The sequence below is a fragment of the Coloeus monedula genome, assembly GCF_965178545.1.
Source record: "Coloeus monedula genome assembly, chromosome: 4".
Lineage (NCBI taxonomy): Eukaryota > Metazoa > Chordata > Aves > Passeriformes > Corvidae > Coloeus > Coloeus monedula.
This window is the reverse complement of record NC_138784.1, coordinates 67586943-67605270: the sequence shown is the minus strand read 5'-3', so window position 1 is coordinate 67605270 and position 18328 is coordinate 67586943. Positions and strand designations below refer to the sequence as shown.

Genomic DNA, 18328 nt, shown 5'->3' with positions numbered 1-18328 from the left:
TACACATGTGCTTTGTGTTAGAGTAGGGAAGTCATAGCAGACAAAACTATAGTCTATGGTGACTTTGCCTTTGAGGTCGTGCCCTTCTTTGGTCTTGGAGGAAGATGGTCACATATAAAAACAAATTATGATTCAGAGAATCCCTACAGAGCGATTAACCAAAGAAATGTGGTTTTCACTGTGCCTTCACCCAATGTACAAAGTCCCTGTAAAAATAGTCTTGTACTGGTGTAATTAATTGGCTCTCTAATCCTTGCCTTGCCCACTACATACAAAGTGGTTTTGTAAATTCAAAATAGACGTGGTCCTGAGCCACAACATTTATAAGTTCATGGCATCCAGGGATGGAAAACAACTAATACATCATCCGGTACACCTCTCCAGCAGGGCAGGGCAGCCTAGTTAAAAATGCCTCAAATAACATGGCTTTGACCACATCCCAAGCCAGCCAGTCCGCTGTCTAATTCATCCTGCTGCTGTGAAGCTTTCCTTGATTTTCTTGGTAGCTCGTTTCACAACTCCAGCCTCTAACTTCGAATTCAGCTCTGCTATGGAAAGGCAGCAAATCTCCCTTGCCTGAGGACAGCCTTTCACATACAGACAATTGCTCACCTCTTGTTTATCCTCCTATCTCATTCCTGTTCTTTTGAATTGGGGAAATTTGTGTAGATGAAAATTCTGTATCAGCCAACACAGCCTCAGGATTCAATTTTTGATGTTTTTCTCATATCTGGCAATACTATTGCACTTTCACTACACAACTATAGTACTGGATTTCTGAGTATTTGTACTAACAACTGAAACCATAGGTTTTGCTACTGGAACAATGTCATATGATTATGAAGACAGCAGTATCTTAGCAGATGAGGGTAATACTTGTACATCCTTAATAACGATATAAATTATCTTAACAGGCAGACAACATACTTCCCTGAGATAAACTATTCACTTATCTAGTTGTAAAATAGACTGACGCTCCTCTTTCACTTCGTCAAGGTTGTAATTTAAAGGATTAACTTAATGCTGTTTGATACCCTGTCCAGACACTTCTTGAAAGCTGAAGTTGTTGGCTCTTCAATAAAGAAAATATATTAAAGCCTTTGGTTTTGGGGTTTTTTTTCTTCCTTTTTTCTCTTTTTCTTTAAGTGGATGTGTTGGTGGTTCAAATAAATATCTGTCTAGACAGATGTCAAAAGTGAAATCCAATGATAAGGGCTTTTTTCATGATAATAATAAAGCAGATGGCAAAAAAAAAATATTTGTGGTGTATAGAACACCCAAGTTCTGAATGCAGAGCCAGATCTTTTTGTTTCAGCTACCACACAGCAAAAGACAGTCAGTCAGTCAGACCAGAAGTTCCCTTACACAGAGCATGGGTGCAGGGAGGGTGTGCACGTACAGTAAAGTGGTTAGAAACACAGCAATGGATTTTGTGGTTTTCTCCTTTGAAAGTTATCATCTGGTTAGTGCTGGGATTTCTGAAGACCTCAAGGGAAATAGATTGTTCAGTTCTCACCACACTGGGGTCTCTTTTCTTGGAGAGGTTTTGTACAGAGTCTGAAAGTTTTGAGATCTCCCTCCAAAGCTCCCCGCGGCTGCAGTTGAGATCAGCTGCTGCTCACCAGGAACTGCTGCAAAACACTGGGGATTTGTGTGCTTCAGTAGTTGGCATCCCAGCACCTGGATGTTAGCTGCCTGACAGCTGCAAAGGGATTCTAAGCAGTATATATACCTAGGAACATCTTTAAGCCAAAGGAAGAATTAATGCTTTAACCACTGTGACACAGAAGAATATCCGCTAAGCTTCTCTGTGTACTGAAGTTGAATACAGACAGCTCACTTCCAAGTTAAATGCCAAAAGAGTTTCTTTAGATTTCCTTCATCATTCCCTCAGGTTTTGGACCCACATTGCTTTAATGAGAAATCTAATGCATTTCTGAAAGCAGATTATGTCCCACAGATGCAAATCACAGCATATACAGCTCTGTGTTTTTGGTATCTGTCATGGAATATGTCTTCCACTACCAGGAGTACGTAAAAATACAAACTAACTGTAACCCAGGACTTATGTCCAGAACAGATGATGTCATCACCTTGCTCAAATAGGAATGTGGAATCTTTTAGTGAGCAATAAAATTGGAATTGATTTTTAAATATTTTGCATTTTGCATTTGCAACTCTAAAACCTGCAACTCATTTGTGGTCAAAATGGTTTATTTTTTAACCAATGTTTTTAATTTCACCTTAAGATGATAATTGCATTAAGTGATGGCTTCAGACAGAAAATGTGCATGTTATAATTTTGCATGTCTGATCATGGAAAGAAAGATTTTGTCTAACCCTGTCTTCAACAATGGGCAAACCACTTATTCTTCTGTAGAGAAATCAATAGCTAAGAAGTGAGGCCACTAAATGTCACCTTTAAGGCATAAAACATCATAATTCCTTAACTAGTTATTTGTTGTTTTGTCTTCTTTTTAAATGATGAAGAACCAAGAAGCAATCCACTGGAAGCAAAATTATGTAAAGGGAGAGCTAAACGGTATTCACATTGATAATTTGGGATAAAAAAGGGAATCATTAACCTTCAATAAAATATATTCCTCATTCTGAGTTAATAGGAAATATCTGATAGATATAATTACTTAATATTAGACTTCTGACCATTACATTTTTTATTTCCTGCTCAGTGATCAGGATAGGAAATATGTCATGCCATATTTCTTCTTCATCTTCAACAAACAGCAAACTGTTTCATTTTTTTTCTTTTGCGAGACTTCAGTAATTATTTAGTAGCAAAAATATAATAAAAAATACATTCCTCTAGAGAAATCAGTAATTTGATTTTCATCCATAACTAACCATACAGGTTGCTGTGACCCATGTACTAATTGTAAGTCAGGTACATGGAGTTGATTTCAGGAATAAGATACACAGATATGCCTGGTTTTTTTAGTCTAATTTATAAAGAAATCCATTAAGAGGTCTGCATTTGAAAAAATAAATGTTTATTCCATCTGTTTTTTATAGGTTAGCCAAAATACCCAATCTATGTCCCAAGCAGTATTGACATTCACCTGTAATTAGACATAGAAATGATGTTACTGCAAACAACAATGTTCCAAGGACAGTGTGTTACTATATTTACCCGTCAAAACCCTGTCCTTCCTGAGTTGAGGAATGTAATTTAATTCAGACTCTTTTTCTTCCTCCAGAACATTAATTTATCATGTAATTTTGTGGCTAGGTTGAAGCAGAGGCTCATGTTCAGTCAAACTCTTATTCTTAATGAATATTGTCTAAATTTGATCTTGGACCAAAGAGAATGCACTGTGTATAAAACAAGAGAAATAACACTTCCCAGTTCTGGAGATATCTCATATAAACACTTCTAGTTTCACAGAGGGTTAGGGTCCAATTCCTGATGACAAAAGCAAAGACCTGAAATATTTCTAATCTGAAAATTCCACAGAGGACCATGTCTTATTATTATTTACTGTTATTTCCTTGTAACAAACATGATCTGGCAGCATTCTTCTGCTATCAGTTAGCATATCCTCCAGAGGGTCAGTGGGGTCATCCAAGTGGTGGTTCTGCTCCTTTTTCATTGAGAGAGATTCCAGAAGATATTATTGAGAGATTACTCACCTGTTGGATCAGCTTTTTCACTTTCTTCTTGTGTCTTGTCAGCACTCTTAACTAATACGTCCAGAGAATTTTTTATGGGTAGACTGGGAGTTAGGATGCTGGGGTACCTGACATGCAGTTTGGTATTTCTCTCGGTACTGCTGACGTAAGGGAGACAGCGACCAGCTAGTAACAGAGACTGAAGCAGACATGAATTCCCACCTCAAAGGCAGAGATAAGACAGAGTTAACAATTACATGATATATAGAACTTTCCTTCAACTCCTACGTTTGTCGTAAAAATTTCTGTATGACAGAATTTGAACGTCAATGTGTCAATACAAACTGCAATGCCCAGTGGACAAGTGGTGACACAGACAAAGATTTAAAGATGAAGGACTGTAAAAGAAGTTGTTATTTAAGTGCCTTTTAAATATTTTTGCATTAAATAAATGAAGATATCATTACCTGTGCACTACATCTACTGCAGGTTCTGTACCAATGCAGACATAGGTACCATTAACTGGTGAAGGCCACACAGCTCCGTTTGGGGTTGCTCAAGTTCTTTAGATCTGCAGTCATAGTCAGACAGAGACAGAAAGAAAGAGAGAATTCCTGCTTTGGTTCAGTGTGTTGTCATCAGAAGAAGGAGGAAAACTTGCAACTTTTAAACCTGGTTTTAAGTTATGGTTATGGCAAATTTTGGACCACCCCAGCTTTAAATTTTCTAAACATTTCATTTTGCTTTATGGTTATAATGTTTAGAATTAGTTACTGGTGCTAGTAGCTGCAGATCTACTTATTTATGTCATGCTCCTGCGTTTACATTTCACTCTATCAGTTAAACCAGTTCACACAATATGTCAGAAGTATTTTGTGTTGGAGTTCTTAGATTTACAAGCTCGATGATTTCATTATGATTGCTCTGGATCTGCAGCAGCTGTAGCAAATCAAACTATGGTTCACAGACTTCACATAGCAACTCACAATTAATTTGTTGTTATTTTAATGGACTTCTTTACTGTACATAAAAAAATGAATATGTATACAGCAACCTTTGTTTTCCCCCCCTTCAAAAAAACCTCATCATCTTCCTCTTCAGGATAGTGTAGTTATAGGGATTCTACACTGGCAATCAAGTATATGGTTTGCATTTGTATTTTCAAATACTCTTTACTTACAAGCATGTTTCCAGGCATTTTTTTTACGTATCTGTCAGCATTTACTTAAATGGCAATTTTACTACTGAAACAAACTCAGGTTTGACAGACGTTTGTTGTATTTGCCTTATTAAAGAGAAAACAAGGAGTAAACCCACCCTGTTTACTCTTCAGAGACCCTTGCACTGTACTACATGAGGGCTCCATAGCCCTGGGGCTTTGTGTTTGTACTCATCTAAGACAGAATCCTAATATTTGAACATCTGTGTTGCCATCCTTCTACCTACTGTTTAAAACTGTATAGGAAAAAGTCTTCCAAAACACCCCTTGAGGCAAGACTGTGTACCTATTAAATTGAAAAGATGCTGAGGTATAGAGCTTGACTGCCTTGCCTGAGGCCACACATTTCTCTTGGGTTGAAACTGTGTGTACCTTTCCACCACTTGCTTTGCTACAAAACTTGTTGTGTAAGGCTGTAAGGGCTTGCAATCCTCACACAGCAATTTGAGAATTATAAAGAGAGGATTCACCCTGTGAGAACACAAACTCAGGGAAAAATGAATCTCCTGTAGGTACCGATATGTGAATTTTCCTTTTCTATTGTTAGGTTACTTTCCAGTGCAGGAATCTTTCCCCATGCCCAGCAGCCATTCCCAGATTTCCCATGCCAGCACTTCTTGCTGACAGCCAAAGCCTGAACACTGAGCAGCAGCTCCAGCTTCTGCCTCTGTGTCTTTGCCCCAGCCCTTCCCTCGGCAGGCAGGGAAGGAGCCTGAGGCACCCACACAGCCCACCCTGCTTGAGAATCAGATTTCAGACAAAAAAGCTTTGTCCTTGGGCACAAATATGAAAATCAGCTTGTTTGGGTATTTCTGACTCCTCTGGAGCTCCAGCTCTGGGTCACGTTGTGTTTGTAGGGAGCCAAGGAGTTGTGTAATGGCTGGAATATGTGGGGTTAGAAATGCAAGTGAGTGCATGTAAGCTCAGGTTGGTGGGGGAATTGCCCTTATTTGTATGCGTGCATTTGTTTGAATAGACCTGCTGCACCCTATCTCTTATCTAAATACAAAACAAGGCCCATAGTTTCTAGCAGCTCCCTTGTGCCTTCCCTCCTCCACTTGCCTTTCCCCAGCTGGATGAAGAAAACAGAACTTTAATGCTGGGGAAATTGTTTTGAATTTGCCACACAAACCTTTTTGTACCATCTCAGGATAACTGAAGTGTACCTATTCAGTATGCTGAGCATCTCAGATGCCAGCTGAAGCCCAGGAATATTAATAAATAACACCATGTAGCAGCTTGGAGAGGAGCTCTAGAGAGAGGCAAGATTTGAGATTTTGCACTAATATTTGCTTTACTCACTGAATATGGTTTTAGCTTTCATAGTGTGAGCTCACATTTGGATTTTGTGCCCTTTTTGAAAATACATATCATAAATAAAAAGAAACATCAAATGTTCCACAAGACCTTTCAAAGAAAAAATTCCATTTGGACTACTTCAGAATCAGAAATGTTTACATTTTGTAGGGTTATGATGATAGAGAATGAGTCTTTGAGAAATGTCTTAATTGTATGCTTGCGGGGTGGTTTTGGTTTTCATTTTTTTTTAGGAAAAATGTGACTATTTCAATAAGAACTCACAAAATCACAATCAAAAGAGAGTCTTCACTAACCTTAACAGGCACCAGATCATGCTGCTCTACAGCAGATCTTAATGGTCAAAGGCAGAGTATTTGTATGCCTCACTGTTACAGAAAGGTGCCAGTAATAACAATCCCATCAGGTGGATATAAACTCGTCCCTGCTGAGGTCTGTCCTTGGAGGCAGAGCCTGCATTGCCTTCTCCACCGACAAGATCTCAAGTACTCATGCTGAGCTACTGCCAGACAGCTGGCACATCAGCATAAAATCCACTGCAACCTGCAATTGTGTGCAAGAATTGGAGCAAATAGCTGTGTGATTTAGCTCGTGCTCCCATGGTTCAACTGCTGCTGGCACAGCTTCCAGCTGATTCAAAGCAAGCCCAGGTATGTGTACGTGACCTGCTCTTGGAGAACTCACAGGTAGATATGACCTGCTCCCTGCTCCTGATTATACAGCAGCCTCCAGGAATCCTTGGGCACTCTGAGGATTTACTTCTGTCTTTTCACCAAAGCTGCATTTTTTTTCTCTGTCCTAGGAGTTCATATATTTTATTCTTCTTGAACAGATCTGTCTTCTCCCATCCATGTATCCTGCTATTAAATTTATTAGCATTTCATTCTCTTATTGTTCTGGGTTCTTTTCAGTTTGCTGGCATACAGACATGTCTTATTAAATCTTTCTCTCCAGATATTATTATCTCTGGTTGACTACCAATTTTTTTTTGAGTGCATTATTGTCAAATGCATACATTAGTTTTCATTTTCCTTTCTTTGTGATTCTTTTTCTGTAAAAAAACAATGAGGAATATAAAGACTTAACATGACTTTAATGCTTCATCCTATTAAAAAGTGCAATTGTTAATGTCTAAAATGCACCTTGCATAATCCTAAATGGTTATATGCATGAGATCTTAATTACATAGAACTTTATTCCTTAATTAATGTATTCCAGACATCTGTAGTTTTGATGTATAAAAATCTTGCCATGGGTATATTTTTAAGTTACACATGCAAAAAAGAGATGAAGTTTTCTGGTACTTGTTAGCAATGTAAGAGGTAGCTGCTTGGCACTTTCAAATCTGATGCTGTTAATCATCACAGTACTTTGATCAGGCTTTTATATTTTTTTAAATACTTCCCAATCACACAGGCATCTAGTCAGAGAAATAATTTTACTGACATATATAGATGACCTAGGGTTCCAGACTTACAGACATTTAAAATGCAAAGGGGAGAAGCTACTGTGTGAAAGCACAAAGGGGGGGGGGGGGGGGGGGGAAGGGGAGGGGGGGGGATACGTAAAGCAGATCCTTTTTCTTTAACGTGAGCAAGTATAAAGTATATACAACTAGACTCGTTTTACCCTGATCCACTTAGGAGCATGCTGTTTAACGATGCAAAGTGATAATGTACTTAAATGGTTAATGCAAGGGTTGATCCTCCTCTAAAACTGCGCTGGGAACAAAAGCTGAAATGACTTTTGGAAAGGGAGGGACAGGAGGAATTCTGACCCTTCTCCTGGCGCTTTACAATGTGAAACCACAAATCAATTGAGGAATCAGTGCACGGCACGTGGATTAAAACGCCTCCTAGAAGCAGCCGGTACTGTACATTGCCTAAACCCTCCCTGAACTTTCTCAGTGAATACAGCAGCCTGACAGCCCGGCTTCCCGCTGGGTGGATCCTGCAACTCCAGGAGGGAATGGCACTTCTTGTTTTTAATTAGCAAAGGTGAAAGGTGAATTAAAACTAGCTGTTTGGCAAGTCAGAGCAAGGGGCTGAGTTCTGAAGATCACCAAGGAGGAGGGTGCTTTCTCTTTTTTTCCTTTTTTTTTTTTTTTTTTTTTTCCCTCCCTCCTTCTCTGAATGAATTGCCTTGCAGGAGGGACTGAAAATACAGCTTCTTCCTGAATCCACTGGCAGAGTTACTAAAGACAGCTCAAGACACAACACTGCAGAGTAACGCCTTGGAATGTCCTCGCACTTTATAAACAATTGTCCTAGGGAGGGAATATTTTTACATGACATTTGCACAGCTTGACAAATGGCTAGCTGAGGCTGTGTGCTGCTCTGATGAACGTTGAATTTCCCACAGAGACACCCCACAAACTGACCAAAGAGAGAGATCTAGCTGCACTGGCAAAGTAGAAGTGGAAGTTGAAGCCTTAAAAACACCCCACCAAAACAACAAACAAACAGCAGCAGTTAAGTGAAGAGAGCAAGAAATTTATCTTGGGCAGGATGGCATCTGCCCAGCACCTTCTAATCCTGGCACTGTATGGCTTGTTACTAGAGTTACCAGCTGGATGTCACACAGCAGATACGAGGCAACCAAGGTTACGTCTGTCACATAAAGGTAGGTCAGTGTGTCAGGTTTTTAAAGACTTTATGCTAATGCAAGTTCATTGACTTCGCTGAATGTATTGCATGGGATTAAATTATGGTCCTTTGATGGAGTAAAATGATCCTGTTCAGAAATCTTGTGAATTGTTTCTTTTTACTAAACTGCATCCTAGATTAAGTTTACTGAATTCTGGAAGACTTAAGGTACTTGCAGTGATGATTTTAGACTGCTGAAATATTCTTCTACCTGAAAGTGTGTTAGATTTGCATGTCATTCTCTCTTACTCTCCATGCTGTAAGAAGGCTGTCAGGTCTCTTAATAAGAGGCAAAGAACTGGAGAAGATAACCTGAAATTATTGCTGAATAAATGTGCATCATATAACCCTTGAACAATTAAATGTGTGTTTCACTTTTAGAATTCTGTCTGTCTACAAATGTAGCTGAGGCAAAAGGACTGAATTCCTGTGCAACCATATGATTCATTTTCTAAACAAGCAAGTGTCATCACACTATAATTAAAATGAGTAACTGCCAGTGTAAGTCTGCTTGCAGTTTAACTGAGTTACCCAATGAAAAAAATGTTATTTTTTCTGACATATTTATGTAGAATACTTATAACTTTTATTTTTGTTTAAAATTATTTAAGTCTCAGTTACCTGAAGCCTGAAGCACTCTTCCTTAGCTCCTTCAGTGTCCCTGTTCTTTTCTGGATTGCATGTGATTTAAACTCTTCCTTATTACTTGGGTTTAATCCTGCATATATAAAAAAATACCTGTGCATAGCCATGGCATTTCAGTTCTCTGCAGCAAGACGTACATTTGTAGATTATACACTTAGACAGGTATGACAGATAATCATTGCAAAAGGAGAAAAATATGTAATTGTGCAAGATAAACTGATGATTGGCCAGGATGTTTGGATATTACCTCTTATGCACAGATGAAAAGAAAATGCCTTTTTGCTGACATAGTTGGGAATGAGCAAATTCTAATTTACTCAAGAACATTTCGATGGCTATACAAGTGATAACTGCATCAGTGTGAAGTACATTAGAATACCTATTTTAAGAATGGGTAAGATTTAAGAATTAGTAGCAGCTAGAGCTCCATGAGTCTACAGCTTTACTCCAAACAAGGTTTAATTATGTTTTATATAGCAAGCTAAATTACCAATTATAAGGAAGGGAGAAGCTGAATAGGCTAATTGGTCTGAATATCTTGCTAGAAAGCTATAAGAAATGGGGTTTGCTTTTACAGGGCAGTGAAATGTTCTAGAGAAAGAAGTATTTGTCATGGAAAGCTGTCTTGTAAGTAAAAAATTAATGGCTCTAAATTAAATAAATTATATGACCCCTTTTAACATATAAACCACTTTTTTTAACCTATGGTTTCAGAGTACAGTAGGAATGAGTGCCAAATGCTGATTGTATAATTCTTTAGTATCTCTTACTGTTGAAAATGTGCATTTGAATATTGATTTATTTCTAGATGTAACTACTAGGGCTATAGTTATTTGGTATTTTTTTGTTTGTGATGGGGTAAGGGAGATGAGAAAAGCACAGTAAATGAGACAAATAGACCTAGCGTTATGTTGGTTCAGGACTTTAGCTTAGCTGGCTGTTTTGGCAAGCTCCCCACTATGGTACTGCAGCTATTAACTGCTTCTCTGCTCACTTGTAGTAGTAATTGCTTTCCAATGGTTGGAACCCGTGTACATTTCACTGCATACTGCTCCTCTTTTCAGCAGTGAGCCAGTAATTTGGCCACAACACACCATAACTCTGATATCTTCAAAGAGATCTTAAAACACCCATTTCTCACAGAGGACCAAACCTTCCCTGCTTGATGGCAGTTCCCTCAGATCCAATGACACAGAAAGATCTGTCCTCATAAATTCCCTACAATGGTCACACACATCACCATCTTATACTTCACCTTGTACAATACCCTGTTGCATTTTTCACACTTATGAAATGTGACTGATTTTACAAGCAGTGTTGCAGTCAGGGAATGCCTGACCACATATCCCCAGCCAAAGGCTGGAAGTGGCATATCTGCCTGCCACCCTGGGAACAGCTACTGCAACCCTCCCAGCCAAAAGAATGTAGCGACCAAGCATGAAGACAATGAACAAATGTCACTGCTGTCCTCACTAATCAAATAGGAACAGCAGGTGGGACCCTCATCTTAATTGCATCTGCTCCAGAGAAAGGCTGCTGTGGGTACCAGAGAGGTGTGGGGTAGTCACAAAGAGGTGGCCATGCACCCCTCTGTAGGAAGTTGCTTCAGCCTCTCCTGTGAGTTGCTGTTGTGGTACTGAGGATGAAGCCTATATGTGTAAATTTTCAGTGTGGAGTAGCTGTAGCTTCAGTTAAAAATTTCACTGCAAAGACCCTGAAACATGAAAGTCAGCAGGCCTGCTAGCTACCTCCCTTTGGAACTGCAGATGTTGGTGGCTAACTGGGATTCAGGCCCTTGCAAGACAGGCTAGTGCTAGCTGGAAAATTAAAAGCTTCTGTGATGAGTATGATGAGGTTACGGACATCAGAAATTTTTTTGTTATGGAAGGATATTTAAAACTAGTCCATTTTAAAGTCTTGTTTCCTTAGAGTCAAGAGAAAGCTTCCACAAATTAGAAAGAGTCTCCTTTGATTTTTATAAATTCATAAATTATCTCTTTAAATTTCTTTTAAAGTGATGCTCAGTGAAAGTTAGTGGTCTGACAGTGAAAGGGAACCTTTTGCTCTCTCAGCAAACCAGACCTTCACCTGCAGTGCACACATGTCTCCAAACCCACAGCAACAAGACCAGGTCCTAACCCTTGCAGAGGGGTCGCCTGATGGATAGGAATACCACAATCCCCCTGCCAATTAAGGGATATATTGTGCAACCCCTGTTTGACTCTACAGCCATTTTCTCTGCTTCAGTCGGAGTTAATGAGAGTCCTGCATTCATTAACTACTGGTAAACCTGTCAAGTCAATGCAAACTGTAATGGTGATTTTTGTTAAGGTAGATGATGGTCTTTATTCACAGTAAACCCAAATGTGAATTTTGACATTCCTTTATGAGATCGGAATTGATCCTATAACCACCTAGCAGTCATTTTATGGTTCTAACTTCATTTTTAGTAAGTTGAGATAGGTTTATATCCAGAACTTGAAGGTGTTTTCCTCAAACCATCATCTTATGTCTATTAGAAAATGTATACTGCAGTTCATACCACCTGTGGTACTAGTGTTACAATTGCAATAAAGGTTAGTGCTTGAAGATGACCAACTAAGATCTATGTACTCCAACAGCTTCATGTAGATTTGTAGAGATAAAAATGTGTCATATCTTGATTAATATTACAGAGAAATAGATTTCTACATTATTAAGTTATAGGTTGACAACTTCATTTAAAAATCATTAGCTCATTTTACATACAGTACATACTCTGGCTAATGAGGTGTTAATGGAAGCCAAGCTTCAACCCCTATTCTTTATAGGCTGCTGGTTAAATTCTTTCCCAGTATCCCACAGTTTGAGTTCTCGCAATGGGAAGTATATAATTAAGGTGAAATCAGCACACACTGCGTGCTAAAAAGAAACTATTTACATTACAGATTGAAATGGATTGGGTTTCCAGAGGACAGGAGGGATATATTTATATAAGGCTAACAAGGCTACACGAGAAGCATGTGGGCCTGAAAGGCCCATGAAGGATGTAATTGTATAATTCAAGCATTATGCATGGTTTGCTTTGTATTTCTAATTGGTTTTGGATTCTTTTCTTTTCCTAGTTCATGAATATGGTAAAGAACAAAGGCAATACAGTATGAAAATGAGATATTGAGCCGTTAGAGCGGTCTGTACAATTCTGTTGCATCAATGGGGTCTGGTTTTTGTGCAGCAATTTGCACATCTTGAGGGATCTATTTTCTGTTTTACCCACTACATTCTATTGAGTGACTTGAGGGATTTTGGCATTGCCTGACCTCAGGTTGTGTAGCTATGTACTGGACACTGCTCTTATCTATCAGAAGTGTGGTTAAGAAGCAGTTGCGCCTGTCTTACCCACTGAAGTATATTTTTTTTACCTGTTGTTGGAACTGCTTGCAACTTTCTACAGTAGAGTCAAGCTGCAGCAGGCAGAAGGAGCAGACTGAACTTGGAAGGAAATCATCTAGGTTAAAAAATGTATTCTCCAAGCACAAATATTTCAAATAATAGCATACTGCTAAGGAAGGGAGAGTGGAAATGTTGCAGACAAAAGCTGATACTCTCCATGTTCATAGTCAGATTTTAATACGAAAAATGTGTAATATAAAACATTTAATGTAGAAGAGTTTAGGTTTTTTCGGGCTGACTAATCATCTTTGAGGGCTGCTGAGGTCTGTTACAGCAGAAAAAATGTTTCATTGCCATTTTCAGGAACCAGACTTTCAGTGCACCTACTTTAACTTTCCTGATATTTGCAATTTAGAATTTATTGTAATAAGGATCAGGAGTTCCACCATGCTTATCCACGATACCTTACTCTGTTCTCTAGCTAGAGGGCAGTAAAGTTTACTCAGGGGCTAACAACTACATTGAATAACAAAAATGTGGGGAATGTTTAGACAGTAATTTCCAAATTGTAATGTCGACAAATATATTTAATACGAGTATAATATTTTCAATTAGTAATCACCTGACCGCATAAATCGTGGCTAATTACTGACCAGCCACATAACCCATAACTGAGTCATGGCTGAGTCAATTTCATACGTGAAAATGTTTTCTATTTTTAACAGCTTTCACTTGTTTTGAATGACTAGGAAAGACCAGTTTTCCTAACAAAGCAAATTCAAATCCAATAAAGATGTTAATTCATCCTAGATGTATATCACCTTGACTTTGTACCAGGATAAGGAATTGACTTGTGGTCTTTGCTCTACTTATAGTCCAGAGAAGTCTATGTCCAAAAAAAATAGATGATACTGTATATGTATAAACACACACACACACATATATATATATGTATATGTATCTGTAAAATGTGTGTGTATATACATAACAGATTGAAGTTTTGATATTTCTTACATTGAAATAAAGAGCAGTAAAATTCCAAGCGTTTAGGAGCTAATGGCCTTTATTATGGCTCCACATTTAAATGTGCTGGGATATAAGGGCTGCTAACCAGAATTATGAGTGTTTGGGAAAAAAAAGTGATGAGTAATGTTTTATAATTCTCAAGGCCCCATAGAGCTCAATGTCAGCTTAAAAATATCTTAGGAAAAGATGTGCAAGTATCTCTAGGCCAATTAGGAGGCAGAGAGGAGAGCTTTTGCATCTCCCACCGGACAGGCAACTGATTGTCTACCAACAGTTAGGACAAGATTTAGGTTTATTAATCACCCATATCACTAGGGGTGACTGCTAGGAAGCTCAGGAGTGCTTACGAGTAATCCTGGTGTGACTTGCTCACTGAGACAGGAATTTTTTGGCAGAGAATTCATGCTAGTTCCTTTCATAACTGCATTTTGTTGACAAAGGCTGCTGTAAGTCTTGCTGTAGCAGAGCTCTGAAGTGATAAGCACCACCACCGGGAATGCAAGGAGCAGACAGTTTGCAGCCTGACATCAATCACTTTCCTGCTCTTGCTTTAAAGAACTAAGTACCATCTGAAGGTGCAAGACCAGAATATCCTGCATGTTGCTGCTTCTCTGCAGCTAACTCCCTGCTTTCAAAGTGATAACACCATCTGCTATTTTAAACTCTTCATCAGATATCGTACTCGCCATTATTTCACTGAAAGCAAGTGTTATATTTTACTTAAATGAAAACAGGATTAATGCTCTTTATGTGATTTAAGGGATGGTGTCCAAGGGTGAGCATCTGTGTCAGGCCTTTTGATAAACTTCTGGTCAATAAATATCCTAAAATGTGCAATAGAAATATTACATATTATTAAAATTGCTGCCCTGGTTTTCCTGGTTTTCTTCATGTAGCCAGGCAAATATGACGAATTTATAACATGCAGACAGTGTTAATTGCAAAAATCATAATTTCTTGAAGAAATTCATAGCCTGCAGGGATAAAGATAATAATCTTTGTTTTACAGGGGAAAATAAAGCCCTCTTGAGTACACTATTTAAAATGTTTTGTGTTGGTTAGTTAATGTTTAGCATTTATTTAAATCAGTTAAGGATTCAGAATTAAACATGAAAGAACATGTTGAAAGAGAAGAAGATTGAAAATATTGCATTATAAAAAATAAGTAGTATCCTTTAGCCATAATTTCAAACTCCTCTTAAGAAAAGACTTAAATGATTTTGAGGAAACAATATTTGAGAAGTTTTTTAAATAAACTCCATCTTTGAATTGGTGAAAAATTTAAATTGTCACCATCAAGATTCAGTTTGAGGAACTGAATCTACGGAGTCTACTGTATACATTAAAACAAAGGAAACCATCAGGATTCTCTCAGAACACAGTTTTAAAACCAATGTGTTTATCTCACATTGACAAATTCCATTTTTTCCCTTGATCTTGGTTCTTCTGATCACCCTCAAGGCTACAAATTCTTATTTTGGAAGAGAGATTTCTCCGTCTTAACAACTTCAATTGAAAGCTGACTTCAATGTGCTTCTCCTCTAAGCATCTTCTGCTAGTTTAAGCTATAAATTGATATGCTTTCACTCATCCCTTTGGCAAACTGTTTTATAGCAGTCTAAAGACTGGTTTTTTTCCCTTTCAAAAAAATGTAAAGCAGGAATGTATCATTATGTATCCAGTTTTTTCTTACGCTGTGATGATTTTCATGCCTGTAAAAATCACCGAAGCAAAACTATTTTAAGATAAATTTTGTTTGTTTTTTTTCTTTTTTTAAGACACAATATTACAGATACAAGGAGTGGTTTCTCTGGTTTGTCTCAGGGTTTCTTGGTGACATTTTGATGCTAGATCTCTTCAAATGTTTGTGAACTGCAGCACATTACAATCAAGCATCCAAATACACTGCTTAGCTGCAGTGCTCTTGGTGAATGTATAATCTTAGTAGTGAATCTTTTGTTCCTCTTCTAGTCTCCTCATTCTTATTTTACCTGCAATTTGGGGGGCCTCCAGAATATAATGGCATGTCAAAGGTTCCTTTTACAGTTTCTGTGCAAGTATATACAGGAGGTCTGCAACCACAAAGTTGTCAAGGGGATGGCTGCCAAACATCTTGGCCCTGACATGACACCCAGCCTCTGTGTGTAGCCAATAGCTGCAAAACTTGAGTAACTCATGTAGCTGAGAAACAATTTTTGATGAAATAGAAGTTGAATCTCATTTTTAAATAACTTTTTATTAGTCTCAGGTGAAAGCAGAGAATTGGCAGTTGTTTGTCGTGTCTTGCTACCCTGTCTCGCTAGAGTACTTGGTGTGCTTTATTGCCTCTTCTGTCAACCAGAATCTGCTCAACTCTTATTAAAAGTCAACAAGAGTCTTCCAGTTACATATAACGATCTAAGATTTGTTCCTGAATGCAGTGCTGTGTTTCAGACTGTGGAAGTGCCAACCTTTGACCTCATAAACTCCACAATATCAGAATCAATTCTGTGTACCAGGAAGCACCAACACTCCACCATGTTGTCTTTGCTTTCCACAGAAAAACACAGTGCCATAGCACTTTTTGTAACTCACCTGCCTGTTACTGATTGGCACCTGGTACTTAGACCTCCAGTATCAAGGAATGGATTAAAAGCTGTTTTTTTAAACTTCTGCATGTTAAAAAGTCAACACAAAAGAAATTCTGTAACGATCCAATGGCAAAGACTAGTTTGCCATCGACTTGCAACATTCACAAATTATATTACCTTTCCTGGTTGAATTTTCATATCAGAAACCTAATTGTGAAGGAAACTTTCCAGTCAAGGAAGATTATATGAGAAGCATGAGACTTGTCTGCTTTGTGGGATCTATTGCAATATAGTTCAAAGGATCTTTATGAATATATAATGTCAAAATTCACAAAAAAAATTAAAGGCCAAAAATTTCATTAATGAAAAATAAAAAAAGCCCCAAACTCAACCAAAAAATGTCTACTAGCCAAAAATAGAGAGACAAATATATCACTGACAGCTTTTCATATCTATTTGGCCTGAGCATAGATGTTCATTATTTATAAGAATTTGATGACAGGTAATATACAGTACTCTTCAGACTGTGATTTGGCAGGAACAGATACAAAAAAAAGTTGTTTATGATCCTTGTGAAATCATGTTGCTAGTGTTTTTACTTCATCAGTAATGAAGAATTTAGGGGTTTAGGAGATTTGCTTGTTCAGCATTTGCAGTTTTCATTCTCTTTCTATTTTTTTTTTAATCCCCAAAAATCCCCCAAAATAAAAAAAAAAAAAAAAAAATACCCATATTTACATATGAATATAGAAGATTCTCAACACATGCTAGATCCCTCTAGCATGATGGTGAGTCTTTCCCCCCCCAAAATAATTCTCTAAACTAAGGGACCAATGCTGGGAAGATAGGCATTCAGTGAAAGAAGATTTAACTCCTCTTAACATCCTTAGTATATCTGTTCTCTACTTCTTCTGTGTTTATTTTCATCTAAAGGATTCCTGACTTCACACTGTGAAGCAATTGAAGCTTCTGTGGGGAGTCAGACAATGGGGTTTTTACTGTTGCTAAGTTCGCTTTATAAGCTTTTTCTTCCAACACATTTGTTTAATAGGCCTAGTAAATGGTGAATGAAGCTGTAAATATATGTTTTATTTGTTGATGTGCAATAAACATCACAAGGATGTTGGTCTTTTCTTATTCTGATCTTCCTGACACTGGTGAAAGGAAGCTGTACAAAATGAATGAGAAGTGCCTTAAACTGATTGCAGAAAACAACAGTCCCCACATACCAAAGGGTTGGTACCTTGTTTCTTTTTTAACAGATGGTTTCTCCCAGCAGTGTTACTAAAACTTAATAATAGCAAAATAATAGGTTTCTTGATGTGAGGGAATTATTCCAGATAGCACTATTCACTGGGGTCATCGCTGAAGGTCATTTTTCATCCAGAGAGCTAAAGGTTTGCAAGTGTTGGTCAATTCCATGAGCTCCTGCAACTCTTTATTTATGATTAAGCTAAGTGCTCTCCTGTGGGTGTGTGGTAAAAGCCAAGAGTAAAGGAAAATAAACCCATTCCTTTATATATTAAATATTTCATCTCAGTTGATTGAGAATGGTATGATGCAAAGCTTGAAAATATGTGCTGTCTGGGAGCCCAGAAAGACGTAAGCTGTCTTAGAGATCTTGTTCTTATTAATGTTGTTGCTGAGAAAACATCTTGTCTTTATGTGCCTGTGTTTACACACTAAGTAAGTCATTATTCTCTCTCCTCTGCTTATCTTAGGCATGGCCATGTCCTCCTGCATATTTTCAGGTTACACAAGCGTCTGGGATAGCAGTCATTTCTAAACACACTACTGAGAAGGTGTTAAAGTATTCAGCAGGTTCAGCACTTATTATAGCTCATAACCAGGCTGTAAACAGGCCCAAGCACTTTACTGATTCCATAGTATTCCTTGTTGAGTGACTG

General features: G+C 38.0%; 1 protein-coding gene across 1 annotated transcript in view; it reads left to right on the top strand.

The window, feature by feature from the left end:
• Positions 1–6826: 6826 nt before the first annotated feature.
• Positions 6827–18328, top strand: part of SEMA3E (semaphorin 3E) — a gene marked incomplete at its 3' end in the record, with an annotated part of 131532 nt that continues 120030 nt past the window's right edge. Inside the window, exons 1-2 of the mRNA XM_082280620.1 lie at positions 6827–6849; positions 8525–8785. Of these exons, the coding sequence (XP_082136746.1) occupies positions 8671–8785 (115 nt within the window). The 5' untranslated portion in view covers positions 6827–6849; positions 8525–8670. The remainder of the gene's footprint in view (positions 6850–8524; positions 8786–18328) is intronic.